The 27368-nt window shown below is 36.8% G+C and overlaps 2 protein-coding genes across 7 annotated transcripts in view; one reads left to right on the plus strand and one right to left on the minus strand.

The window, feature by feature from the left end:
• The first annotated feature begins 482 nt into the window (after positions 1-482).
• On the plus strand, positions 483-17992 carry LOC124643614. 2 transcript variants are annotated; one of them, XM_047182628.1, is made up of 8 exons: positions 483-552; positions 2240-2342; positions 2906-2972; positions 3535-3676; positions 10613-10783; positions 16536-16697; positions 17073-17230; positions 17613-17992. In XM_047182628.1, the coding sequence occupies exons 2-8, from the start codon at positions 2242-2244 to the stop codon at positions 17892-17894; spliced, it is 1083 nt and encodes a 360-aa protein (XP_047038584.1). In that variant the 5' UTR covers positions 483-552; positions 2240-2241; the 3' UTR covers positions 17895-17992. The 2 variants fall into 2 exon arrangements, with proteins under 2 accessions (XP_047038584.1, XP_047038582.1); XM_047182626.1 differs by lacking the exon at positions 483-552 and adding an exon at positions 567-705.
• Positions 17993-18408: 416 nt separating this feature from the next.
• Positions 18409-27368, minus strand: part of LOC124643613 (probable multidrug resistance-associated protein lethal(2)03659) — a 74026-nt gene continuing 65066 nt past the window's right edge. For 3 of the 5 annotated variants that reach the window (XM_047182622.1, XM_047182621.1, XM_047182624.1), the window contains 7 exons: positions 26562-26748; positions 25898-26070; positions 25396-25512; positions 24661-24775; positions 23804-23916; positions 23280-23379; positions 18409-22373 (listed from right to left, as the gene is read on the minus strand). In XM_047182622.1, the coding sequence (XP_047038578.1) occupies positions 22335-22373; positions 23280-23379; positions 23804-23916; positions 24661-24775; positions 25396-25512; positions 25898-26070; positions 26562-26748 (844 nt within the window). In that variant the 3' untranslated portion in view covers positions 18409-22334. Of the gene's footprint in view, positions 22374-23279; positions 23380-23803; positions 23917-24660; positions 24776-25395; positions 25513-25897; positions 26071-26561; positions 26749-27011; positions 27178-27368 lie in introns of those variants that run through there. The other 2 variants (XM_047182623.1, XM_047182625.1) reach the window with 2 other exon arrangements.

The raw sequence follows: 27368 nt of genomic DNA on the forward strand, positions 1-27368 counted from the left end.
ACTTCGTTTTAACTATATAGTGACTAGCTCCTGCTTGCGGTTTCACCCGCTTCCCGTCAAAACTACTTCCAGTACTAGGATATAAAGTAGTCGTTAGCCTCCCTTGATAAATATCGGAATAGTATCTCCTAAGATTAGCATGTTATGCTGAAAAAACTATTCAATTTGATATTTAAATAAAACTACATTTACGGGCGACGACCAACACCTTAGTCTGCCCGTGACCATGGATGCTGTAAAGGATCCGAAACGTCGGGATTAAATAATATTAAATATAACTGCGATATAATCCGTAAAAGTAGTTTATTTAAATGTCTAATATTCGTGTAAGTGTCAGAAATCACTAATTCAATTTGATATGTTGGTAATATTAGTATACCTACCTAGATAGAAAATTATTTGATCAAGTTAATGGCCCTTTTCAACAAACAATATTCATATAATTTATAAATAATTTGAGCAATTACAATTACGACAATGAAACATATTTATTTAAGCCAGTTTTCCGGGAAAATATGGAATGAATTGTTGGCCTTCATCAGACGCAGCTAGGTAATTCATTTTGCACATTGCTATGTAGCCATATGACATTTTATTCGTATAAATTAGTATTAATTGAATTTAATATGTTATTAAAAATATTAATTGCTATAGTTTTATTAATTAATTGTGAAGTGTTGTTTGTGTCTGCTAATATCGGGTTGGGTAAGTTTTGAAGCATTGAACAAATATTATGCGTGTATGTCTGGTTTTCTGTGAGAAAAGGGTTCCCAAAGTGTCCACTTTCCCGTGTTAAGGGCTTATTACACTTTACTAAATTTAGTAGCCTAATTAGGTTTTTAAATGATGTAGTGAGTCAGTAGCTGTACTTTTTATTAAATTTAAAAACCTACCTTCCTAAATGCGAATTCATTTTAATGAATTTAGTAACTGCAGCATTTAGACGACTAAATTTAGTCAAGTGTAATAAGCACTTTTGTCTTAAGTTCGTTTGTCGACTATATTATGTTTTTAATTTCTGTTTCTATGTGCATTACCTATTGCACCGTTTTAATTTACTATAAATCACTACATAGTATAAAGCAAAATCGCATTTTCGGTCCCTATGTCCCTCTCTACCTACGCTTAATTTTTCAAAACTACGCAACCGTTTTTGATGCGGTTTTTTTATCAGATCAGTGTTTCAAGAATAAAGTTTGTGTTTATAATACATGCATAATCTATATCTATACCAGTGGTTCTTAACCTTTTTGACATGAGGGACCACTTTAACTAAAGTTTGTCTTGCCGGGGACCACCATCGGTTTACCTAAATTGAGAGTTCTTTGATAAAGAATACAAGTATACTTTATAATTTGCACTCATTTCTTTATTATTTAGCAAAAAAAAACTAAAATTTACAGATTTAATTTAATGAGATTTTTGTGACTGCATTTTTGTAGTCTGTTGTGTACTGCTAATTTCTGTAGTCTGGTTCAGTACTACTTAAAGCTAAACGCATGTCGGCAGTTGTAGGTAAGCAAATGCAAAGAAAGAAAAACATACGCCTATGTAGTTTCCAAAAATGCGCGCGCGACGCGAGCGCGAAATTTTTATCGGACTTAAACCAAATATTACGTAAAATTTAGCCCAAACGTACTTTTTGTTTGTTGACAAATGCAAAAGTAAGGGCATATAGTTTTTGAATACGCGAGCGAAGCGAACGCGAAATTTTAATTATTTTTTAAGGCTCAAAACCAAAATTACGTAAAATTTTGCGAAAACCCGCGCGCGCATAAATAAGTCGATAAAAATAAAGTTAGTTAACGTATAGCAACGTCGCGAAGCTAAGCTTCGCGGACCACTTGGAATGCCTCCAGGGACCACCAGTGGTCCGCGGACCACCGGTTAAGAACCACTGATCTATACTAATATTATAAAGCTGAAGAGTTTGTTTGTTTGTTTGTTTGAACGCGCTAATTTCAGGGATAAGAAAATTAGGTACTAGCGGAGATGTCATAACGCAAAATCTCCTAAGAAAGAAGCGCGACAACATGCGGGGCGAGGGGGACGAGGAACGTTACTAGCTCCACCCTTACACGCTTTCTGTGGAACCCGTCCATTATTTTCAAAATAAAATGCTTTCCTAAAATTATGTCCTTTTCAGTAGGTGTTTATTATTGGCCATATATAGATTGAATTACAGCCGTTCCCAATGATATAAGTTACAAATACAGATTTTTTGGATTGTCGATTTCAGATATGCCGAAGAATTGGCTCGTCATACCAGAAGCGAGATATGTAGCAACTATAAATGAACCATTTACAATAGATTTAAAAACTTTTTCAATAGCTTGTGGTTGGTAAGTAAATAGTTATCACTCACTACATAGTATAAAACAAAGTCGTCTTCTCTGTCCCTATATTCCTATGTATGCTAAAATCTTTAAAACTAGGCAACGGATTTTGATGCGGTTTTTTTTACAGATAGAGTGATAGAATATCTATGTATAGTAATAAAGTAGTCGCTAGTATAAAAATAAAGAAAATAGTTATTTAGAGATCGGTTGTTGGGTTGAATCCCTAAGTACTAAGTACTGCCTCAAATTTGTTTGTTTGTTACGCTGCCAACTGAAAATGGCTAAATAGATTAAAGTAAAATTCGGTCATCATCAGCCCAGCCTTTTCCCAACTATGTTGGGGTCGGCTTCCAGTCTAACCGGATGCAGCTAAGTACCAGTTTTATACAAGGAGCGACTGCCTATCTGACCTCCTCAACCCAGTTAACCGGGCAACCCAATACACCTAAGTAAGACTGGTTGTCAGAAGTAAAATTCATTATGAAGATATGATATCACGTCCAACGATTATCGACGGCTATGCTCTCTAAAAAAGTATACTTAGTGCAATTTTTTAATTTTTACAGGTGCAACAATTTGGATTTAGACAATCAAATTGAAAACGGACCTACAGTAAATGCGTCGGGAATTCATGTGAGAGCAATATATGTATCTATTATATTTTTTACTAGGCGTATTCCCGCGGTTTCACCCGCGTCCCGTGAGAACTACTGCCCTAGAGGTTGGCAGCATTACCCCGTTGGATGGCCATGCTGATTCTTTGTCCGAGGTAATAGCCAGCCTTTTGGTCACGAGAAGCGTCAACCAACCACCCAGATTTCTAAATAGGATGTGGGCATTCGGACCTCACAACCCGAATTACCCCTTTGTCATACAGTTGAATCCGTTTATAATGACATCGAAGGGACGTTACAAACTCGTCATACCAAGCGGATGTCATACAAAGCATTTCGTCAAAAAAAAACACCTCATTTTGTCAGTATTTACATATTTATTTAACTATACAAAAACATAAGAGATAAAATAGAAATAATATGCAATAAGTGCATACCTTTTTAGAGAATTTTATATGAAAACCAAACTTCGTAATAATTACGTCACAATAAACGGCTAGTCAATATAGGCGGAGTCAATATAGTCAATATAGACGGATTCCTGTACCTATTTATATTTCAATTTTGTATATTTTTTTCAGTTTTCCAATATCACCGATGAAATGAATACATTATGGAATTGTGTATTGACTCTCGATCAAGGATGGGACCCTTTTGCTAAAGTTTTGCAAATAAACACTACTAATAGCGTATTTCCCTTTCATCTTCACGTTAAAGGCGCAAGTAAGTAAATTATATGAATTAAACATTTACAGCCTTACTACAAAAACTTAAACGTCTGTTGAACACTTGTTTAAAAAAAGTGTGGCTGTAAAACGGACCTTAGTTCAACTTCATAATAGCAGCGTTTTACCTGAAATAAAACGCATATTAAATACTTACCTTATTTGAAGCTTACTAGTTTGAGATAGGCACCTACGTGTTTTCCGCTTTTATCTCTGTCCTTTTCTACCCCATATCTTGCATCTCTCTCGCACACCGACCAGTTTCACTCCCCACCAGGCAGGAGGCAACGAGTGTTCTCGGCGGCCACAGTTCGTCATTGAGTCGAAAACACCAGGCAGAAATTAAAATGTAAGCTTCAAATAAGGTAAGTATTTAATATGCGTTTTATTTCAGGTAAAACGCTGCTATTAAATTCTTGACCGTTATTTGAAGCTTACTAGTTTGAGACGTGTTTGTTATCGCCTGGTGGAAGTGGACGCCAATGTGAGCAAAAGCACAATGAAATTGTGTATGTAAATAGGTACTTAGGTACACGAGTAATCACATGTAAGTATGTGTATTGCGTCCTGGAATACTAATGTAATCAAAGTTAACTGGTACTGGTACTCAGCTACATCCTGTTAGACTGGAAGCCGACCCCAACATAGTTGGGAAAGGGGCTCGAAGGATGAGTAATAAAAATTAAAAGAGAGATGCAAGAACAAAAGCAAAAATTGATTTCATTTTCTAATAGTAATTAACAAAAACATTGCGATACTTCTTAATAACAATAGTAACAAAAATATAGACATTAATCAGCTGGATTAATTAAATAATCGAGATAACTTGCTACTTCTATTTAGTGGGTATCTTTCCCTTCTGTAAAAATGGGCAAATGTATTGCCTGATCGCCAATTACCCTTTGCTAATATATCGTCCAAAGGTATATTGTCAACACAGATTTTGACGCTACCGCCGAGTGGAAGCTTCCTGGGGTTGTAGTTATTCCTGCCTCTTTTAACAATGTCTTAATCCACCCGCATCATCGTTCGGGTGCCTGCCTTTGGTTGGCCTCTAACGGATATAAATAAATTTAAGGAATTAGCCGATGTCCGTCTATCTTCTAACAAGGCTTTAGTCTTTCTGACCCAATACACTGGACTTAGATTTATATTTTCCTGATTATCCATCAAACAACAACCCGACTGCCTATGACTAGAACTGTCGGTCTTAGAGCCAAAGACTGGCCATAAGATTAAATTATCTTTGTTGTTTTTGAAATGTTCTGGGTCTATTGCAAGCAAGGAAAGATCATGGACTCGCCTTTCCGAAACAAGCTAGCAAAAGAAAGAGCAGCAGTGTGCCTGGAAGTTGCAAATGGATTATTCTCGTCTACGTTTACTGCACTTAAGTAGGTTACCAATTGGTCAATATTCCAGATGGACGGCTTCCCGGGGAACAGGTTTGCTCAGCGCTATTGATTTTAAAATGTGTCCGACTAGAACGTGTGAACCTAGCTCTAGAGTGGTTTCTGCATTGCATAGTGTAGCTATAACTGACTTGTGTAATAAAATAGTATTGTATGCTAGTTTATTTACTATGTGTAAGTCCGCTAAAAATTGGGTAAGTATAGGTCCAAATAGGGATTCAAGGATTCATAGGATCCAATTTCATACTTTTCGCCCCAATTTAACCATCGACTCCAAGCTGATTGATAAGTGTTGCGTGTGGATTGAAGAAGACTTCAGTCGGAGAGACTCCTTGTCCCTCCCCCCCCCCATTTCCTTGACCTTGGCAGGGGGTATCCCCGTTGCTGTGTCTATCGGTTTCTGCTCGAGGTTCATCAGTGTGTAGGGTACTGCTAATGATCGGGACTTCAAATCTGCTCGCCAAAATACCTGGTGCCACCGAAGGAACTACTATGAGATTAACTCCCGTTCCTGAATTGAGATGACTGAGGACCTACGGTATAAGGTAAGGTGGCGGTAATACCCATGCTAGCGGGTAAGTCAAAACTTGAGAAAAATGCATCGTGGAACCCCGCTTTCGGGTCCATCAGATCTAGGGGCACGTAGTACAGAACTATGTGTCCCTGGGCTCGCTTCGAGGCAAATAGGTCCACTGCTGATACAAGATGCCACTCCGGTGGAGGTTTGTGTCGGGAGAGATGGTCTGCCTGACTGTTGAATAGGGCTGGTATATGATTCACGACGTGATAGATTTGATACAGCTCAAGATAACTGAATACTCTGTACGTCAAGTTCGGTAGGCTCCTTGATCGGGTGCCACCTTGATTTCTTAGATATGACACCACAGTCCCATTTCTGCATTGAAAAATGGCTGTTGATCTCTTTAGCAACTTGCCGTGATTTTCCAGTTAATACTGCAAGCATCTCTTTCAGATCGCAGTGAAAGCCTTTTTCTCTCTCGTTCCATGAACCCATTACGGGAGTTCCGTTCAGTTGTGCCCCCATCCTACATCGGAGGCGTCCGTGGTTATAAGGTGACAGGGAAGTGGCGAATGAATATCCAAGGTTTGGTGGCAGCTGACCAGCCACCACTTTAGATCTGCTAAGGTATCTGCTGGTAGGTTCAACATTGCTATACTCCATTCACCGAGCCGTGAGCCCACAATGTAACCAAAGAATGACACTTTTTCAAAATGGTGGGTATAACCCGACCGATGACAAAAACGTCACATTTTTATGTAAAATGTTCTTAGTATCTGTGGTCTACAATTAAGTAGGGTTCTATGTATGACAGTCAAGACTTCTATATAGGTTCATTTTACATGTAAACGATTTACTACATATTTCATTAAAATTAAGAAAATAATTTACGGCATTTATTATACATATTTGATTTCAATTAAGTTTGAAAAGATTGCATAAGTTCCACAGACATCGTTCTAAAATATCATTTCTAATGTTGTCAGTATATTACTTTCAGTGGCGGATTAACCCTATAAGCACAACAAGCACGTGCTTGGGGCCCCTGTTCTCCAGGGGCCTCCATCCTCTGCTGGCGTTTCATTTTATACCTACATTTTATCGAGATTCATCCACAATATATCCGAAATCACAAGGCGCGAGCAGTTCGGGAGTGACCCTTCATACACCCCCGCCTCTAAACTTGATTGGTCGCAGTGCTGTAGATTGTTGTACGATCGCAGTGATTTTTTTTTTCAATTGTGCAGTTGTTATACAATTTTTTTCGGCTTCTACTCATCGTTGGGCAAAGAATTAATAGGCAACGATAGCGTTCCGAAGTCGCTATCGTACAGTCGTTGGGAAGCTCACGCTGTAACTACGAGTGCAATATAACAAACATATCCGAAAATTTTGGATGCTTTAGATCAGTGGTCCTGGTGGTGGTGGGCTGGTGGTGCCTGGAGGCATTCCAAGTGGTCCGCGGACCACCGGTTAAGTCCGCGGACGTTGTTATCGATCTTACGTTATCCATCTTACTTGTCCAACAGAAAGAAATGAAGGTTTGAAATGTAGCCCTTTTACGAAATTTTAGTTCTGAGTCTTAAAACATAATCAAGATTTCCCGCTCGCTTCGCTCGCGTTTTCAAAAACTATATGTCCTCGTTTTTACATTTGTCAACAAATTAAAAGTTAAGTACGTTTGGGCTACATTGTACGTAATTTTGGTTCTGAGTTTATAATAAAAATAATTAAAATTTCGCGCTCGCTTCGCTCGCGTATTCAGAAACTATGTGCCTTCGTTTTTGCATTTGTCAACAAACAAAAAATTAAGTACGTTTGGGATAAATTTTACCTCCGTACGAGTCCGAAAAAAATTTCGCGCTCGCTTCACTCGCGCATTTGAAACTACATGTGCATCACTCTCGCTTTGCTCGGTCAATTTCTTCAACCTTCTATTTCCATTTAAGTAATAGGGGGTCTACACAGGCTCTGTGCTTAGGGCCTCGGATACTCTTAATCCGCCACTGATTACTTTCGTAGTTATTTTTATAAAATATGATCATTACTTCAATCGTGACTTATAAGAACCCTTTTTATGGTTTGTTCACCGTTTGGCTCACGGTTCCATGAATAGGGTAGGTATAGATTGCTGTTCAACACTGCATTGAGGATAGTGAGGAGAGCCCGGTAATGCAGTCTGCCGTATGGAACAACGAAAACTTGCGAAGTTTAAAAGTCCTATCAAGCTATGCAGGTCTTCTAAGTTTGTCGTGCTGTTTGTCACGTAGTGCGTTTTGACATTATCTTGTTGATAATGCTTGCGATTTATTCACTTGCCATCCAAAACATGGTGCAAATGATCCCAAAGTAGGCAAATATATCTTGGTGAGCCACCAGAAAATCGAGATACACAATTATAAGTAACCCTTGAGTTTTCAAAGTTTGAGCCACCCAAATTGGTCACTGTGGCGAAGGTCTTGGGTGCCGTGCTTAAGCCAAATGGTAGGCACGTAATCTGAAGCAGTCTTCTTCTGTATACTAGTCGAAGAACATATCTGTGACCTTCAGCTACCGGAAGGTAGAAGTTAGCCTGGGCGAGATCCACTTGCACAGCCATTCGTCTTTCTGAAGAAACTCTAGCACCCGAAAAACATTTATTAAACTGAAGGGTTCCGTAATTATGAACTTGTTGAGAACCTTGAGATTGAGTATTGGACGGTTCTTTCCGTCGCCTTTTGGGCACAAGAAACATATTGGAAAGAAAGCTGGCAGAATTTGCAGCTATCAATAGAACTTTTTGTTTTATCATTTGGGATATGACGACATCCATCTCTTTGGACTCTCTGGTCAAATCTGGCATTATCTATCAAAGGTGGCTTTTGGCCAATGGTATGCGATACCCAGTTATTATTTTTAACAAGAAAGGCGGAGCTCCCATTTCTTTCCATTGGTCTTGATATAATGTTAGGCAACCCGCCTGGAAAGTCATAACTTACGTGCCTTGTTGGACGCATCAAAGTCCGCCTGCGGTCCTGGACGCTTTCTGTTTCCTCTGTTGGACATGGTTCCTATTGTAATTTACTCGTGATATCCCAAGGGAGCTTTTAGAGTTTTGCGTCACACGCCATTCAGCGTGAGTGTGATTACCATTTCCCTTCGAGGGAAGGTTATAATGGCGACTCTTCGAAAGTCGATCCAAAAAGCCACCCTGCGAGGGTAGATTGCAATGATGGTACGACCCGCAACATGCATGATTGGTACCCTGCGAGGGTCCGTGATAATGAGCCGACCCCTGCGGGGGATGGCTAGTATACTTACTGGTCCCTGCTTTGTAATGATGCTGCGACTCGCAAAATGCAAGATTGGTACCCTGCGCGGGTCCGTGATAATGAACCGACCCCTGCGGGGGGTGGCTAGTATACTTACTGGTCCCTGCTTTGTAATGATGCTGCGACTCGCAAAATGCAAGATTGGTACCCTGCGCGGGTCCGTGATAATGAACCGACCCCTGCGGGGGGTGGCTAGTATACTTACTGGCAGTCCTAGGCGGAGCGTACCAAGTCTTTCAAGGCCGAAAACCATCACACGCCGTGATAATGAGCCGACCCCTACGGGGGGTGGCTAACAGACTTACTGGCAGTCCGAGGGGAGCGTACCAAGTCTTTCAAGGCCGAAAACCATCACACGCCGTGATAATGAGCCGACCCCCATGGGGGGTGGCTAACAGACTTACTGGCAGTCCGAGGGGAGCGTACCAAGTCTTTCAAGGCCGAAAACCATCACACGCCGTGATAATGAGCCGACCCCCATGGGGGGTGGCTAACAGACTTACTGGCAGTCTGAGGGGAGCGTACCAAGTCTTTCAAGGCCGAAAAGCTTTCTTGACACCACCAGCCCTCTTCAAGTGCGGTAGTGACCAGTCCGAACTAAGGAGATGCTGGTTGGACCGCACCTCACACCATTCTTTTTTGTCAAAAAGTTGAACGCCTTGCAGGATTGAACTAGGGCCACAGGTGCCTTAGGAACTTCGGGCTTGCTTTCTTTTCCATAGTCACGTGCACGGGCTGTGGTAGCTTTATTATTTACCGCATCCGTATTTGCTTTATAAGTCACTCATTCTGAAAACAAATTACTGAAAAAAAAAGTACACGGAAGAAACTCGTGACAAAAAAGGGGTAGATGTACAAAATATTAACACTTGATTTCGCAAAATTGAATATCGAACGGTAAAACCGTTAACAAATTGTATAAAATATTATAAACTCACCTGTGTTCTGCGAGAGCACTGAGTTTATTTTTCAACGAAATACTACAGCGGTTGGTTAGACCAACCTTCTCGGGCGGAAAACAAGACGCCAATGACGAACTGTGGCCGCCGAGAACACTCGTCGCCTCCTGCCTGGTGGGGAGTGAAACTGGTCGGTGTGCGAGAGAGATGCAAGATATGGGGTAGAAAAGGACAGAGATAAAAGCGGAAAACACGTAGGTGCCTATCTCAAACTAGTAAGCTTCAAATAACGGTCAAGAATTTAATCTGTCATTTTTTTAGACAAGTGTTCAACAGACGTTGAAAAGTTTTTGTTAATATTTTTCTTGTATCAACTATTTAGCTCATAGTGGCCAGTGGCCTAGTGGGTAAAGCACCAACCTTTGAAGAGAGAGTATTTCTGTGGGTTCGATTCCAATTCAGGAAAGTAGTACCAATGCAACTTTTTGATTGTATGTACTTCTGAAGTATGACACCAATGACCCTGTTTCGGAGGCACGATGAACTGTAGGTCCCGGCTGTCATTTCAACATCTTTGGCAGTCGTTACGGACAGCTAGAAGCCAGAAAGTCTGATTACCAGTCTTACCAAGGGGTATCAGGTTGCCCCGGGTCACTGTGTTGAGCAGGTCAGATAGGCAGTCACTCCTCATTAAACACTGGTACTCAGCTGCATCCGGTTAGACTGGAAGCCGACCGCAACATAGTTGGGAAAAGGCTCGGGAGATGAGGTATTAAAGTTCTTACCATTTTACAGAAACAGTGAAAGTAACAGTAAATAATACAGAGTTATCGTTCGTCAGAGCAAATCTATCGGAACCTTATGATGGAGAAGCGGAGTATTTCTTTAAGGAAGACGAAACTGTAGATGTTTTCTGTATTAACAAATTTTCTAAAGGATCAGTTCATATTAAGTACATTACAAAAGGTAAGGATGATAGCTTTAACGTTAACGGCACATTGTTAATTTATTTTTAAAAGTAAATAGATAAATATATGGCGAATAGAAAAATAGATGGCGCTATTCGCCAAGTAAACATAAGCTCCGTAAAAAAAATTCATTAAAAATATTAAAACCCTGTAGAACAAGTTGTAAACCACATAAATAAGATCGAAAATGTTCAAATATACAGTGACAGTGTTTGCAGACAAAAGTGGCATGTGAAAGTTCCTTTTTTATCGAAAGCATCATACAGTAAAGTGATTCAGTTCTAAACAAACTTTTAACACAAATAAAAACAAAATCCAACAATATTCGATAAAACTGAAGTTAAACTGAATATAATTGAAGCCAGTGAACAAATAACTGTAAGTAAATAGACATTTATAAGTGATGCACAAAAAAAATACGCTTTCTGCAAGTTAATTCAAATTCAAATTATCAAACGACGCTTCAAAACTTCAACGATCTTTACGCCTACAACCTATACCGATAATTCGCATGCGTTGTTAATGTCTGAGTGGCGTGTTGGAGGAGGCGTTCGGTCAATGATTTTGGCTGCTGGTTCGAATCCGCCTGACGCATGCAACTTTTGCTTACTTTTTTTTGGCTTTTTGTGATTGCATGTATTTTTTAAGACAAGTTTTCTTCAAGAATTTTAAGTAATAAAAATGTGCTGATTTCCTAAGCATTTTTTTATGGAACTACGAGACACGGGCGTTGAAACTTTGAGTACATATTTTGACGCCAGTAACGGGGAGCGTAGTACGAACAACAGGGATATCACATTAAAAAATTATACTTGATTTGGTAAAATTAATTGAATTTATCGAAGTCGAATTATAACAAAGTGGAAAAGAGTAAATTAAATAAAACATTAAAATGGATCGCAGTTATGAAAACATCACGATCAGAAGAGGAAACACGGCTCTAAATGCTTCACTGGACAGCATTGATGACAACTCATTCATTTCAACGGAATCTAACATTCTTCAGAGAAGTCTTCCTGACCTATCAACGGCGCCGTGGAATTATCCAGAAATAAAATTACTTAAGGATAATATCAAAGAATTAAAAGAGAAACTTGAAAATGCCGAGAAACAAATAGAGAGTCTAAAAATAGAAAAGAATTGTCTGAGAAAAATAGTAGAAGAACAAGGAAATAAAATTAATGACTTGTTGACTAAAAACACCTTTAATGTAAGGAAGGAGAAATTTGAACATAAAACAAATGAACATTTTACTGAAAATGTAGTACAAAACACGGTGGATATGCAAAAAAACCCTAATGAAATAAATTGTGTCAAAACTATGGTAGACCGCGATTGCTCTGAGATTACTAATGATAAAGCAATAAACGCTGAGAAGAAAAATAACAGCTCAGATAAACGAAATAGTATAAAGATAGCTAATAGAACAGAGCAAACGAGATGTCAAGAAAATAAAATACATATACTTGGAACCCAGCAGATTGTAAACATGGCAACTCGATTGAATGACATGAGAACTAATTCTAAGTTCGAGAAGTATATGGTATCTGGGATAATAAAGAGCAATGCGACAGCAACCCAGCTGATAGGTAATAATTACGATCTCAGATGTAGACAAACGGACAAAATTATTATTTGTATAGGTGAGAATGACAATAACCCTCTTGTGATTTCTAGTGAACTATGTAATTTTATAAAAGTAAACAACAAATGTCCTATTATAGTATTAAGTATTGTGTCTAATAAATATCTTAATGAGAAAATGTTACATAAGTATATAGAGTTAATTTGTAAAAACCATCAGAATTGTTATTTTTTAGAATCTGATAGCAACACATGTCATAAACTAAACTTGCTAATTGATTCAATTGATTATAATAATAAGTATTTACTCTTTAACCAAGGTATGGCTCAGGCAAGATGCACCAAGTGGTTATGTGATTCGAACAAGGAAATATCAGTTAATCATTATAAAAATTCATTAAGAAAATATAATTCAGTTAAAATCAAACAAAACAATAGTGTAAAAATAAACAGGATAAATTTATTTCGTTACTGATAATGTTAAAAATAATAACCTAGATCCTTTTAAAAACGTCGATAAAAGTATAACAGATTATGATATTGATAACATAAAAAATAATGCAGAGGATAAAAATAACGAACCCAATAAAAGACACTCGGATGATTTTAGTAATATAAATGATAGACAGAAAGAACAAAATGATAGTGCTCTAAACATTCTTCACCAGAATATAGCGGGGTTTAGAAGTAAGAAAGAACATCTGGAAATAACAATTGACTCATTTAATGACAAAAATAAAAACAATAATATTTTATGTCTAACAGAGACTTTTATTAAAGCTGGCGATGAGAGCAATGTTAACTTAAGGGGATACAAATTAGCTGATTGGTTCTCTAGGAAAAATAAAAAGAGAGGAGGTGTTTGTGTATTTTGCCAGAACTTTGTTGAATATAAAGTCATAGAAAAAGTAAAACAATTCGCTAAGGAACAAGTTTTTGAGTGTTGTGGCATAGAACTGCCGCAATACAACATTTTAGTAATTGTCCTGTACCGGACACCAAACTCAAACCCGTTTACTTTTCTAAAAACATTAGAAACGATGTTGTGCAAACTTCGTAATAAATTTAAGAAAAAAATAGTATTACTAGGTGACTTAAATATTAATATACTAGGTAGGAAGGATGGGAAGCACGACAGTGTATCTGAACTGAATAGAATAGCATTAAATTTTGGTCTACAGTTACACATACAACAACCAACTAGAAGACACGCATGTCTGGATCAAATTATTAGCAATATAAAAGACTCGTCTTGTGAAGTCATTCCATTAGGACTATCAGATCATGAAACGGCCCAGTTAATATCAGTGCCGATTGAGACAAAAATCGAACCAGATCGTTTCCGAAAAATTACTAAACTAGACTTTAGCTCCGAAAATAAACAAAAATTTTATTACTATCTATCTAATTTGAATTGGTCTGAAGTATATAATGAAAAAGATGTGAATATAGCGTTTGATAACTTTCATGAAAATCTTATGTTATTTTACCACCTTTGCTTTCCTAAAATAACAATAAAAATAGATGTAACTAAAAATAACATGAAATGGATCAGCAAAGGGATAAAGAAATCGGCTAAAACTAAAAGACTCCTTCGCTTTCAATACTATCGTATGCCTAATAAAGAAAATAGAAACAAATATACTAAATATAATTATTTAATGAGAAAATGCATACAAAAAGCGCAAAGGCTAAGTAATACTAAATATATAGACAAGGCTAAAAATAAATGCAAAGCAACGTGGAACTTAATCAGGTATAATACAAATAATGAAAAAACATATAACACTCATATTCAGGAATTAGAAATAGATGGAACAACTATTAATAAACCTATAGAAATAGCGAACCATTTCAACAACTATTTCATTAAATTAACTAATAAGGAGTTTGATAGTAAAATCAACAATTACAAAATTAATCAAACTGACTCAAGTATATTTTTACGGCCCGCCACTAGTTATGAAATACTTCGAATAATAAAATCACTCAAAGATAGTAACGCAACCGGATATGACCAGATAAACACACAGATCATTAAGTTAGCTGCGCCAATAATAACCCCGATACTAACTCATTTAATAAATCAATCTATATCAGCTGGTGTATTTCCAGATAGACTAAAAATATCCGTAATCAAGCCAATATATAAGAAAGGTGATAAAAGGAATGCCTCAAACTACAGACCGGTCGCTTTGATTCCCATTATCTCCAAAGTTTATGAGAAAGTTATGCATTCAAGAATACTACACTTCATAAATAAATTTCAAATACTAAGAAAAGAACAGAATGGTTTTCAGAAAGGTAAATCTACTACCCTCGCCGCATTCTCATTAATCAGCAAAGTTACCAAATATATAGATGACAAAATACCGACCACCGTAGTATTCTTTGATATGTCAAAAGCTTTTGACTTCGTATCACATGACTTACTATTAAAAAAATGTGATAAATATGGATTACGTGGTAACGCTAACAATTGGATTAAAAGCTATCTCACAAACAGATCACAATTTGTTGAAATAGAAAGTAAGGGCCACGATATAAATTGGTCAACGTGCCAAAGCACGCAAATTGAAAATAAATTCGGGGTTCCGCAGGGTAGCATTTTAGGACCATTGCTTTTTCTTATTTATATAAATGATCTCCCAGACGTAACCAACTATACCTGCACACTTTTTGCTGACGATGTATCGGTAACTATACCTAAATTAGAGAAAAATTATGAGGATGAAATCAACTGTACAATAAATGAAATAGCCAAGTGGATGGAAAATAATAATTTAAAACCTAATGTAGACAAAACAAATTACATACAATTTTACAATAAAGATGCAACTAAAACGAGCCTAAACTTAAAACTAAATAACAAATCATTAAATAAAACGGACAAAACCACCTTTCTAGGAATGGTTCTTGATGAACGATGTTCGTGGAGCGGTCATGTGGAAAAAGTGTGCGGAAAAATCGACAGATTTGCATATGCTTTGTGGCGATTAGGTCATGTTTCCACAAAACAGGCGACTATGCAAGCCTACCATGCATATGTCGCATCAGTATTAAGATATGGCATTTTAATATGGGGAAACTCGGTGCATGTTGGCAGAGTTTTTGTCTCACAAAAACGGTGTATTCGAGCTATTTGTAATGTGGATAATTTAACATCATGCAAACCGCTTTTCAAACAGCTAAAAATTCTAACACTTGCATGCATTTATATAGAGGAAGTTTGCAAATTTACAAAATTGTATGAAGATATGTTTAAGAAACTTGGTGATGATTGCACATTTAACTGTAGATTCCCAAAGAAATTAAATTTACCATTTATGAGAACCGAATTGTACCGTAGAAATTGTTACCCAATGTGCATTCGAATATACAATAAGCTACCATCTCGCATTAAAGACCTACCAATGAGTAAATTTAAGAGGTCCCTCAGAAATTGGCTTATTGATAAATGTTTTTATACAGTCAAAGAGTACCTAGAGGAGAAAGAGTTTTAATGTAAAATGATTGTAGGTACTTTTTTAGCTATAAGATTATAGAACTTTAAATATTTGCATGACTAATTATAAGTCGAATATAGTGAGACCATATTTTTTTTTTATTGTATCGTCCATCATATTGTACCTATTCTGGCAAATAAATAAATTTCATTTCATTTCATTTCAGTAAAGGTACGTTTTGAATTCTTGCTGCTGACTGCAACTGCCAACCGCACATACTGCGGCCACTCGATCGAAAACGGTTTCATGTAAATACATACAAACCAGTAGTGCAGCTGCGGCCGACTTCATGCAGTCGGCATGTGCGGTACAGCAAGAATTCAGAACGTACTTCGGGTGCAAACCAACATCCAACTCTAATCTACAATTATCAAACGGATGTAGTTCTGGCGACCGAATGGTGGTGGTAAAAACGCCACATTGCACGAAGTAGGGTATTAAATGCCTTGCTTTGAAATGGGCAGCCATTTTAGAAGGTAAACATATCAAACTGCGCTCACCAACACGCATGCCTAGCGCTCTGAATATGGACTATTCCTTCAGCTCGGAGGGGGCAGCAGTCCAGCATGGTTTTTTAATGTGTATGGATATGTCAGTGGTAATCCACTGCTGGCATACTTACGCGCACGAAGGTTTAAACCATTTTTATTTATTTTTCAGGTTTTTCATACGCTGACCCGAAAAACGTGACACACAACTCTAAGTTTACCATCAAGTTAACATCAGAATACGTAAACTCATCCTTTCAATGCGTTTATACGTCAGAATTCAATGAAACATACGTATACAAGATTAGCTTTCTTCCAAAACATACAGACGAGAGTAAGTATAAGGCCCAGCGTCTACCAAAACGAGGGTGGGGAAGTTTTAAAACAACCAATATGGTTTGGAAATACATTTCTCGAGCCTTTTCCCAACACAGTTGGGGTCGGCTTCCAGTCTAACCGGATGCGGCTGAGTACCAGTGTTTTACAAGGAGCGACTGCCTATCTGACCTTGTCAACCCAGTACCCCTTGGTTAGACTGGTGTCAGGCTTTCTGCAACTACAACTTTCGACTTTTTGACTTTTAACCAACTTACGAGTCAGACCGAAGTTTCAAATGCGACTTGCCTACCCACATAAATTCTCATTACTTCGATTTTCATTTACTTCTAACATATCTATTTGTTATTAAAAAAAATGTATTGTTTTTCAGGCTCAATAGCAAATTACATACGAAAAATAACAAATAATCCGGACAAGAGTAGTACATTTCTGATCGTAGGCTGTTCTGTTGGCGCTGCGATTTTAGTCCTTATTTTAATAGGCGTAGGGTGCTATTTTAAAAGACATGGAAACGTCAAAAATGAACATGTAAGTAGATTTTACTTCAAACTTTTGCAAACTATTTCCTGACTGGCTGTTTCCCGCGGTTTCGTCCGCGACCCGAACCGTCTACTAGTTAAAAAGTATGCATATCCTTGGGTAAATACAGTTCGAGCCAAATAACTTCGAATTTCTGAAATTAACTTTTGGACAACTTGAGAAACTTTGCTTATCTTTTTTACCAGAGAAACAAAGTATTGACTCCAAAAGTAAAAAAAAAGCATGAACAAAATCTTTGAGTCAACTAACTTCAGAGATGTAAACTTACTAACACAACATACCCATTTAATACATGAAAAAATAAGTGAAATCTCGCGGGTCTGGAGTTTTAGTATATAGGTATCTCATATATATTTTTTTGTTTTTTCAGAGCAAACAAGAAGATCTATACACAATATACGATACGCCGGCCCCAGATTATATAAATACATACGTAAATGACAAAGCTGATTGTCAATATGTAAACGAAGGATTCCATAACGCTCCGGTAAGCGAAAACATATATAACGATAGACAAAGTAATGTTTACGCTGAAGTTAATTATGATACTTGTAAACCGAAAACAAATGTATCACAGACTAGATACAGTGTTGTCTATGATGCGCCGTACGGTCGAATATCTGTGATAAGGGCTCACCATAGACAATCTTAAATAAAATCTATAATTGTTTTGTTTTAACCGACTTATCAAATAGAGGGTTCTCAATTCGGATCTTTGTATATTTTAGTGTCTAATTTTGTGATATTTTTATTATTTAGAATTATTTGCAATAAAAACATAATTATGATGAATGTAATTTATTTGTTTTTATGGTCATATTATTTTAATGTACCTGTAGGTATTTTGTAAAAAAATTATGAGGATGTAAACAGGGACAAATCTATTTTAATTTTTATGAAATAAATGTTCTATACAGGTTTATAGAACTTTCCTCGTGAATTCATATATCTGTGTTAACCGTATGACAATGAGTTCACTAGTTTTTGAGTTCATAGTAAGGATAAATAATAATTGATTTGAACATAAAGAACGACTGCCTATCTGACCTCCTCAACAACCCAGTTACTTGGTTAATATTTACGTACCTACCTATTACAGTTTCCATTATATTTTCAAAAGCTGTTTTTATAAATTATTATGAAACTAAACAATAAAACAATGCATATTAAAAATATATATTTATTTGCTACAATATATCACATTATGTAGGTACCACCGTCATGCGTAGAAAATACTTTTGTACATAACAGGACCTATTTATAACAACAAAGATAAACTAAATACAATTCTATCAAGTCGGTAAAAACCATGGAGAAGAAAATGACTAGCGGAGATGTCATAACGCAAAATCTCTTAAGAAAGTAGCGCGACAACATGCGGGGCGAGGGGGACGGGGAATGTTACTAGCTCCGCTCTTACACGCCTTCATTATTTTCAAAATAAAATCACCAAAGAATCAAGACCAATCTTTGATAGATTGGTTTTAATTTTACAAGGAACCCGAACGCCTCGTTAGTTCTAGTAACTGATCACGCCTACTATACGTTGCTTGACCTACAAGAAGGCGCCTGACCTACCTTCCTTATGGCATCTCCGCTATCTTTCCTTCCTCCGTGGCAACCTATTTCTTAATGAAATTCCATTTAATTTCTTTGACAATAATAATAATTTTACTAGATACATAATATTTTTTAAATTACATACATTTAAAATTGACAAAATAATTACATTTGCAACGGCTAACTATTATAATTGAAATTAAATAACTATAACTATGTTACAAATTGCCTAAGTACAGTATTTTTTATATACATACTTAATTTTCTATTAAGTAAATTTGAATAAGTTTTGGACCTGCAAAATCAACAAATTTAATCCTAGACAATTTCCCGCGGTTTCACCCGCGTCCTGTGGATACTACTGTCCGTACCAGGATAAAATATAGCCTATGTTACTCGGGAAGAGTGTAGCTTTAAAATAGTGAAAGAATTTTTCAAATCGGTTCAGTAGTTCCGGAGCCTATGAGGCACAAACAAACAAAATGTTTCCTCTTTTTCTCATTATTCAGTATAGATTATACTTTACCCACATAATCACTCTAGTTATAAGCATATAAAACTAGTAAATAGCACTCTAGAACAATATAGCTAAGTGAAAAAATGGTTCAGCACTTTCAGAGATTGCTCTTCACATACAGACTTACAGTTTCTTTTCTCTATTATTAGAATAGCTAATTCTATTCTAAAAGGCACAGAACTGTATTTCAGTACAAAAACTTAATTGGTAAGGGTGAGTTGCACCATTTAATTGTAACGATAATCAAACCATAACCAGCCGTAGGTATACTTGCCGCCTATTGGCCGAAATCGCTTTGTGGGTTTTAGAAGACTTTCACGTAGCAGCCCGTAGTCTGGAAGTTGGTGATTGATACACCCGTGCATCGGAGAGCACGTTAATGTCGATCCTGCTTGTGATCTCTCTCCGGTGGTGTCGGGTTGCCCCCCATCGCGCTATGAGAGTGAAGGAATAGTGAGTGCACCTGTGTGCAAGCAAATGTGCCTGCACTGTAATATGTCCTGCGCTATTGGCTGATCTCCTTACATGAGAACAGACGCCGTAGCTGATAATCGGCTAGGAGGACATCATTGACAACTGAAAATGGTTCGGTTACCGTTGATATAGTTAAATTGTGCAATTCACTGTTAAAAATTCGAAGAAATATGTAAAACGTAAAATATTCGTTACTGCTATATTTAAGTAAATACTGGTAACAGTCGATTTATATCACATTGTTTGTTAAGTATTTATAAATTAATCAAATAAAAAAATATTGTTGTTTTTTCTATTAAAAGTTCAAGTTTTTCAGTGTAATAATTCATAAGTAATCTAGTATGGAATTGTTAAGATTTTTGATTATTTGTCTAGCCTTTTCCCAACTATGTTGGGGTCGGCTTCCAGTCTAACCGGATGCAGCTGAGTACCAGTGTGCCACATGGAGCGGTTATTCTCAGTACTATAAAAATAATATTCATATTCGAGGTATCAATCGTTGTTACAATTCCACGTCAGAGCCCGTCTCGGCGGATTTGAGAAAACTCTGACACTAGGGCTTGTTAGGTGATTAAGCCTACAGCCTACTCGATAAGAAGAAGATTCGAGCTATTTCGTGATTATTGGTATAAAAGGCAAAATTTTACATTTAATTGACTACGGCGGGTTTCTAACTGATCAGCACCTAATTTTGCTTAGCATGGGAATCGAACCCGATACCTTATGCTTAGCAACCGTTAATGCTACGAAGCAGTCTATAAGATTTCATATACAGTATGTGTAAATTTCAACAAAAACTAAATACTTAAGCATTTTTTTATACAACCTGAATATAGATCCACATACATTTTCCTCAATTTGCAAATACACATAACATATTTGTTGGGTATCTAAAACTTCTAGATAAGACTTATCTACAGTTCTCGTCAAATATCTTTGCCTCTATGAAATAAGTTAGCTGCTTGTGACTTCGCAACCGCCAAAATGTATGAACAAAACACTATTGCGCATGTGCAAGGCATCCTGCTAACTTCAGATTAATGTTTGCGCCAATTAACTTTGCATTCCTGAATTTAGCTAAGTACTTAATTTTTTACGCATTTGTTCCTACCAATATTGGCGAAACCATGTAACCATGGAGTTTCTTGCCCGTTCTTCTCCATAGGAAGCTACTTTTGGAATTGGCAACTAGAATCAAGCTTATTTATATTTTTGACGTTCATAAGTGCTAGTGGAGGCTTCAATGAAATAAAATGATTTGACCTTAACTTTAAAAAGCTTTGCTTGACTGAAGTTGGCTACTATTGTTTTCACAGGAGTAAAAAAATATTACCTATCATGCACAAGGCATCATATGGTAAACTAACTTCAGCGTGGTAGAGTTATATGACAACAGCTGTAGTCTTTTGTTCCTACCTTTCGACTATAGTAAAGTTACCAGTGGACAACTTCAGGGCGGCAAAGTTATATGACAAGAACTGGAGGTATATTAATTTAGTAATTGCATAATCATTTGTTCGTTAGTCCGGTTGTGAAACTAAGACACAGTTGCACCATTTAACTAGAACGATAACCAAACCATAACCAGCCGTATACTTGCCGCTCATTGGTCACATCGGCGATTTGACAACTGAAAATGGTTCGGTTATAGTAAAATGGTACAACTTATATCAAGTAATATTTTAAGTAAGGCCCGGTTTCACTAGTTACCGATAAAAGTGTCAGTTAGTTATCTGATAGATAACGTTATCTGTCAGATAAAGGCTGTTTATAATTTCTGCCAGATATTGCTATCCCAGACCGGTAAAACCAAAAGTTCTAGTTTATCTGTCAGATAAGCTATCAGAGACTTTATCAGTAACTTATGAAACTTATACAAAGGCGTAAGGCATGTTAAAATTGACACTAATTATTTACTAATGGCATTGATATAATTATATTAATTTGTATAATAATTACAATTAAATACTGGTGGTAAAAATATTACCAAAAAATGGCAGCGTTGTTAACAAGCCTTTTTACTCGGCTGGCCAATGATAAGTACGTATGTGCAAAGAAATATTGATTTTGAAAATTTTTTTAAATTTCATTTTGGATTAGTTTGGAATTTCAGAGCTAAAAAATCACGCATTTTGAAATCGAAAATACATTTTACCGACAAAAATGTATTTCCTATTGAAATTATTATTACTTTATGAATTAAAAAATGCACCATAATATAACTATTTTATTTAGCACCTATAAAGTATTGCTCAAAAGTTAATTCTGCATAGATTTTTCACTAACTTCACAATTTTGAAATTAAAAAAAAATCGCTTCAATTTTGAAAAACTTACCTTACCTATATTTTGAAGCCTTATAGACAATACTGTCTCCTTCCCCAAGTATTAAACTCTCTCCATATCAAATTTCATCGAAATCGGTCCAGCCGTATTGCGCATAACTTAATATTTATCATATTAGTAAGATTTAGCCTACATTGGCCAGCCATTATATAAAAGGCTTTTGGAAGGAATGTATTAAGTCATTAAACTATGCGTTTCACGTGGTTTTCTTCGACTCCAACATTTTATTGTAACTCTGTAAAGAAAGATTTTATTCATTCAATAGACGTTATATTTCACGAAAGCGGGTAAGTCATACTAGTGTGTGTACAAATTGTCTTTGTATGCGTAAGCTCGGGAGCGCTCAGTAGTCGCCGAGTCATACTATACAGGGTGGCCCATCCATAGGCGTCCAAAAGAAAAATTTAGAAGCACTATGCTATGAGGTATCCGAATCACCCCCATGTTTGTTCAGCGATTTTTTGTACTTTAGGAGCTAGAATTATTTTTATTTTTTTCCATAATTTTCATTTCAACATTGTTTTTTCTATTTTATATTTTTTTTCCTAACGTTTACAGATGTTTTTTTGGTGTAATTAATCATCATGATAGTAGCTAGCACCTGAAAAAAGCAGTTTGGCTAAACATTCTAGAACATACATACAATTTTATCAGAAGTTCAAAATTACTGTTGGAGTTCAGTAGCCAAAAATGTTAAGGGCTTAAAAAAAATTATAAGGGGTGCCAGAGGTTTCTAAGCATTCTTAAAAACTGCTAAGAACCTGTGACAATAAATATTCATAAAAATCAGACCTTAATAGTGGTTTTACTCCTGTTTAAAAATAATTTTAGCTCCTAAAGTACAAAAAATCGCTGAACATACATGGGGGTCATTCGGATACCCCATAGCATAGAGCTTATAAATTTTTCTTTTGGACGCCTATGGATGGGCCACCCTAAAAAATAAATCACTAATTTGACTATAGAGTAAGTTTGTGTCTATTTTGGACTGATTAAAGATGAAAGAAAACATCATAATAATACTTTTGTATTTAACAAAACCAAAAATAACTAAGCTTGCGCTATTTATGCGCAAAAGTTTGCGCAATTTAGCGCAATCTATGTGCAAACTTTGGCACAAAATAAAAAAGTGATGTCTTACCTCTGCAGCCATTTGGTAAAGCAAAGCCGCAGTTTCTTGTCCGGTTTGTTCTACCAAAGCCTTGAAAATGCCCCCACTCTCCGGCTCGGATAATTCAGAACTGAAAAAATGTATTTATTGTAAAGAATATGCTTAGGTACTATGGTAAGTGCAATATTATGAGTAGTGTAATATTTGAACTACAACATCCTATCTGTGTCACGCTACAAAAAAAAACATTACTGATGACTGACTTACTTGAAATGGAAATAGGTAACTTATTCTAACTCATTTATATGTTACACTTTCTTTGACTGTTTATTTTAATTTCTTTATTACATAGGTAAACATAATACAAAGGTGCAAAAAAGTATATTTTTATGTTTTTTAAGGCAAACATGGGGCTTCAATAACGGCTTTCGGACTAAGATTACCCCCACACAAAAGTTACAAGTTTGACCACTACGTGTGTCTATCTATGGCAGCGTTCTAATTAACTAATTAACCGTATTTTTTATTGAAATCGAATTATAAAGTATTCTTACCGTCCAGAATAAGTGCGTATTCTATCTCTGGGTAGCACTAGAGTTTCGTTGTTCTGATCACTTTGTGTAGGACTCGGCTCGTAAGTAAAGTTCTCAGGTATGGCCAGCGGCGCCTGAAAGTATATTTAGAAGTAACTTAACAAGGAATAAATGTATATAATAACAAACAATTAAAATAAGAATTGGGATACCCAGAGAAATGGGTTAAAGAGGTCAGATAGGCAGTAGCTCTTTGCATCCAGTTAGACTGGAAGTCGAGCATAGCTAAGAAAAGGCAACGTAGACGATGATTACAATAACAAATAATAAGAATAAATATAACACACACAAAGAAAGATTAAAATGACATAGTTAGAAAAAAAAATGACATAGTTTTTTTTTTATAAAACTGTAGGTACTACCCGTGCCGATAAAGAATGGGATTAGAAATCGCGACCGCTGTATTTACCTCTCGCTCATACACTATAGCACATGAGCGAGAGGTAAATACAGCTGTCGCGATTTCTAATCCCATTCTTTATTGGCACGGGTTGTAAGTGTTTTTCTATTTTATTGGATTCTGAATTAAATGCGGAAAAAAACTTACAACACTGATTTGTTTGCAAGAATAAATAAAAATATTTATTTAGAAACAAAAATACATTCTGCTCTATTTGTATTTTTACAAGCTTTTTTACAGTATTCCTGAATAAAGTTTCATTTTATTTAAAAGTAAATCAAATATGAACAGTACATATATCTAAAGGCGAGATTCCACCAGTGTGCGACGCTATGCCAAACAAATGTATCTTCTGGTCTACTCGCTGTAGACATTAGACATATTGGTGGTATCTCGCCATAGTAAAGTCAATGTGTACCTGATTCACCTGTGTTTTTGACAGCAATCTGTTTCTAGGCGTGTTGTCGTCTTTCCTCTGTCCATTGGCTTGAGTTAATAACTCGTACGGATGTCCCGATTCTGCTACACGACCCCTGCAGGCAATAATGAAGGATTATTTTAGATTTTTTTGGAAATCAGGTGGATGTTGGTTTAAACTTCAAAATAATTTATGTAAACAGTTAAGCCGTTTAACAGTGAAAACGTAACCAACTTATTTTTACGTGTATATGATAATTAGGACTATTCATGATTTTCCCTCTTTCAAAATAGCTTGAAAATTTACATAAGGGACACAGGGTGAGAAAAGTACATAGGGGGGTGTTTACATGGGTAGTACATAAATTAAAGAGGAATATATAACAGACAGGTAACCACTAACCTAACCGAATCTGTCAAATTTTCCCAATCGAATAAACCTTCCGCTACTGCGACAAGGTTGAAAATCTATTGAAGAAAGGACTACGGGCAAAAATGTATGGACGTTTGTATAGTAACGTATAACGACTTGCGATATGCCACTAGAAAGATTTTTTTATGTATATATTTATTTTACATAATATACTTTGTTGACCCATAATTTTTTTCACACAACGATATGGGAATAAAAGTTGAAGTACGTAAAAAATCCTTGCCCTGTATCCCGTCCTCCTTTGACAGATTGGGGTAGGTTGATGTGTTGTCGTATGTACATAAAGTGTATGCATGTACTGACTTGTCCATGACGATGACCCTGTCGTAGTCCATGACGGTGTTGAGCCTGTGCGCGATGGTGAGCACGGTGGAGCGCGCGAACTTCGTGCGGATAGTGCGCTGTATGTGCTTGTCCGTGCTAGGGGACAAAACAGATAAAAATATGTTGATAATTATAAACATATTTATTAATGTATAAAAGGCTATATAAATATAATTTATTATGACTTTTTATATCATTGCAATGAAAATAGTGGCCAACTTCATGTGGCTAACAAATGATCTAACAACTATCTAACAATACGGTTAAAAGTAACGGTCAAATTCGTGTTTTTCAAGGCTAAAGTAACAGCAAAACTAATAAATAAAACGAATTTGACCGTTACTTTTACTTTTGACATTACTTTGGCTTTTACTTTTGATGAAGAAACTGGCTGTAAGTTATTTAAGTACTGTTAACCGTGTGTGTATACCACTATTGGTATTGGATCTTCTCGTAAATATGATGTGTGTGTGTAACTTACTCAGTATCAACATTAGCGGTCGCCTCATCCAGTATGAGCACTTTACAGCCAGCGAGCGCGGCTCTCGCCAGACATATGAGCTGCCTCTGTCCCGCGGAGAGGTTGCCCCCGCCGTCCCCTACTTTGGTGTTGAGGCCTGCTGGCATGTTGCTCACCATCTCTTGGAGTTCCACCTGGGAAGGTTTGGCAAGGGATCAATTAAAGGAAAAATTGGGATTTTGAAGAAATTTGTGGGTATTTATACTTCTTCCCGCTTATAATTTAAAATAGCTGCAATTCTACCTTCGTACAGAGAAAAAACTACTGCGTTTAACTGATTGAAGTGTTGCAAAGTCCGGCATTTTGTCATGAAAGTGTAAAAAACTTATTTATAAAATGATAGGTATTCCACATGCTTACAACCACATTCTGGGGCTCTGCTTAAAACAAGTAGCCAATATGTAATCTGTTAAAACAAGTCGAAACTTTTGCGCAATACTTAGAAACCGTTGCGCAAATCAAAGTATTGTGCAGAGGTGCGCAAAGAAGTTTTCACGGGAAACCGCTGGCGGAAGCTAATGCTATTATTAATTAGACAATAAATTAATAAGACTTACAAACGAGTTCAAAAAATCACCTACTTATACAATTAATTATAACTGACAAACCTAACATACGTACTAACCTGATCCAAAGCCCTATGTATATCAGCATCGGAATACAACCCCTCCGGGTCGAGGTTGTCGCGCAGCGCTGCGGCGAACAGCGCGGGGCGCTGCGGCAACGCGCACAGCCGCGAGCGCCACGCGCGGAGCCCCACCGTCTGCGCCGACACGCCGTCCACACGAACGGAGCCTGACACGCGAGCTAGTCTGATGGGAAAAAGGGTATTTCTGATACTTCAAGATTGCTGAAATATACTTTGGAGTGGCATTTCTATATTAAATTGTCAAAAAACGGGTTTTTTTGACCGACTTCCAAAAAAAGAGGAGGTTCTCAATTCGGACGTTTGAATCTTTTGAAGGCATTCATGTGTGGTTTGACTATTTAACAGGTCATTAGAGAGTGAAAATCACCATTGAAGGTAGAGGTCATTCTATTGTCAAGTTGAAATAATCCAAGTATAATTTCATGTATAATAAGTCCAATTTCATGAGGTGAAAAAGTAGGGAAGGTAATAAAAAGCGGTGAACAACGCAGGACGCTGCGGCAACGCGCACAGTCGCGAGCGCCACGCACGGAGCCCCACTGTCTGCGCCGACACGCCGTCCACACGAACGAAGCCCGATACACGGGCTAATCTGATGGGAGAAGTTAGAAAACCCTATATTTTACGAAGGACAGATTACGAAAAACAAAAATCTAAGACTTCAAAAGGAAACAAGATAGGTAAAAGTCCGTCAATTTCTTACTCGACACACAACGGGAGGTCATCTGATGATCTCCCACTAAAATTAAGTACTCTTTGATGTCATTTTTAATCTTCTGTTAA

This window comes from Helicoverpa zea, chromosome 28, assembly GCF_022581195.2.
Source record: "Helicoverpa zea isolate HzStark_Cry1AcR chromosome 28, ilHelZeax1.1, whole genome shotgun sequence".
Lineage (NCBI taxonomy): Eukaryota > Metazoa > Arthropoda > Insecta > Lepidoptera > Noctuidae > Helicoverpa > Helicoverpa zea.

Coding starts and splice junctions, on each gene's coding strand:
- LOC124643614 (XM_047182626.1), top strand. CDS start 585: ATGACATTTTATTCGTATAAATTAGTATTAATTGAATTTAATATGTTA. Junction 2,973..3,534: donor TAAATGCGTCGGGAATTCAT/GTGAGAGCAATA, acceptor TATTTTTTTCAG/TTTTCCAATATCACCGATGA. Junction 16,698..17,072: donor TCCAAAACATACAGACGAGA/GTAAGTATAAGG, acceptor ATTGTTTTTCAG/GCTCAATAGCAAATTACATA.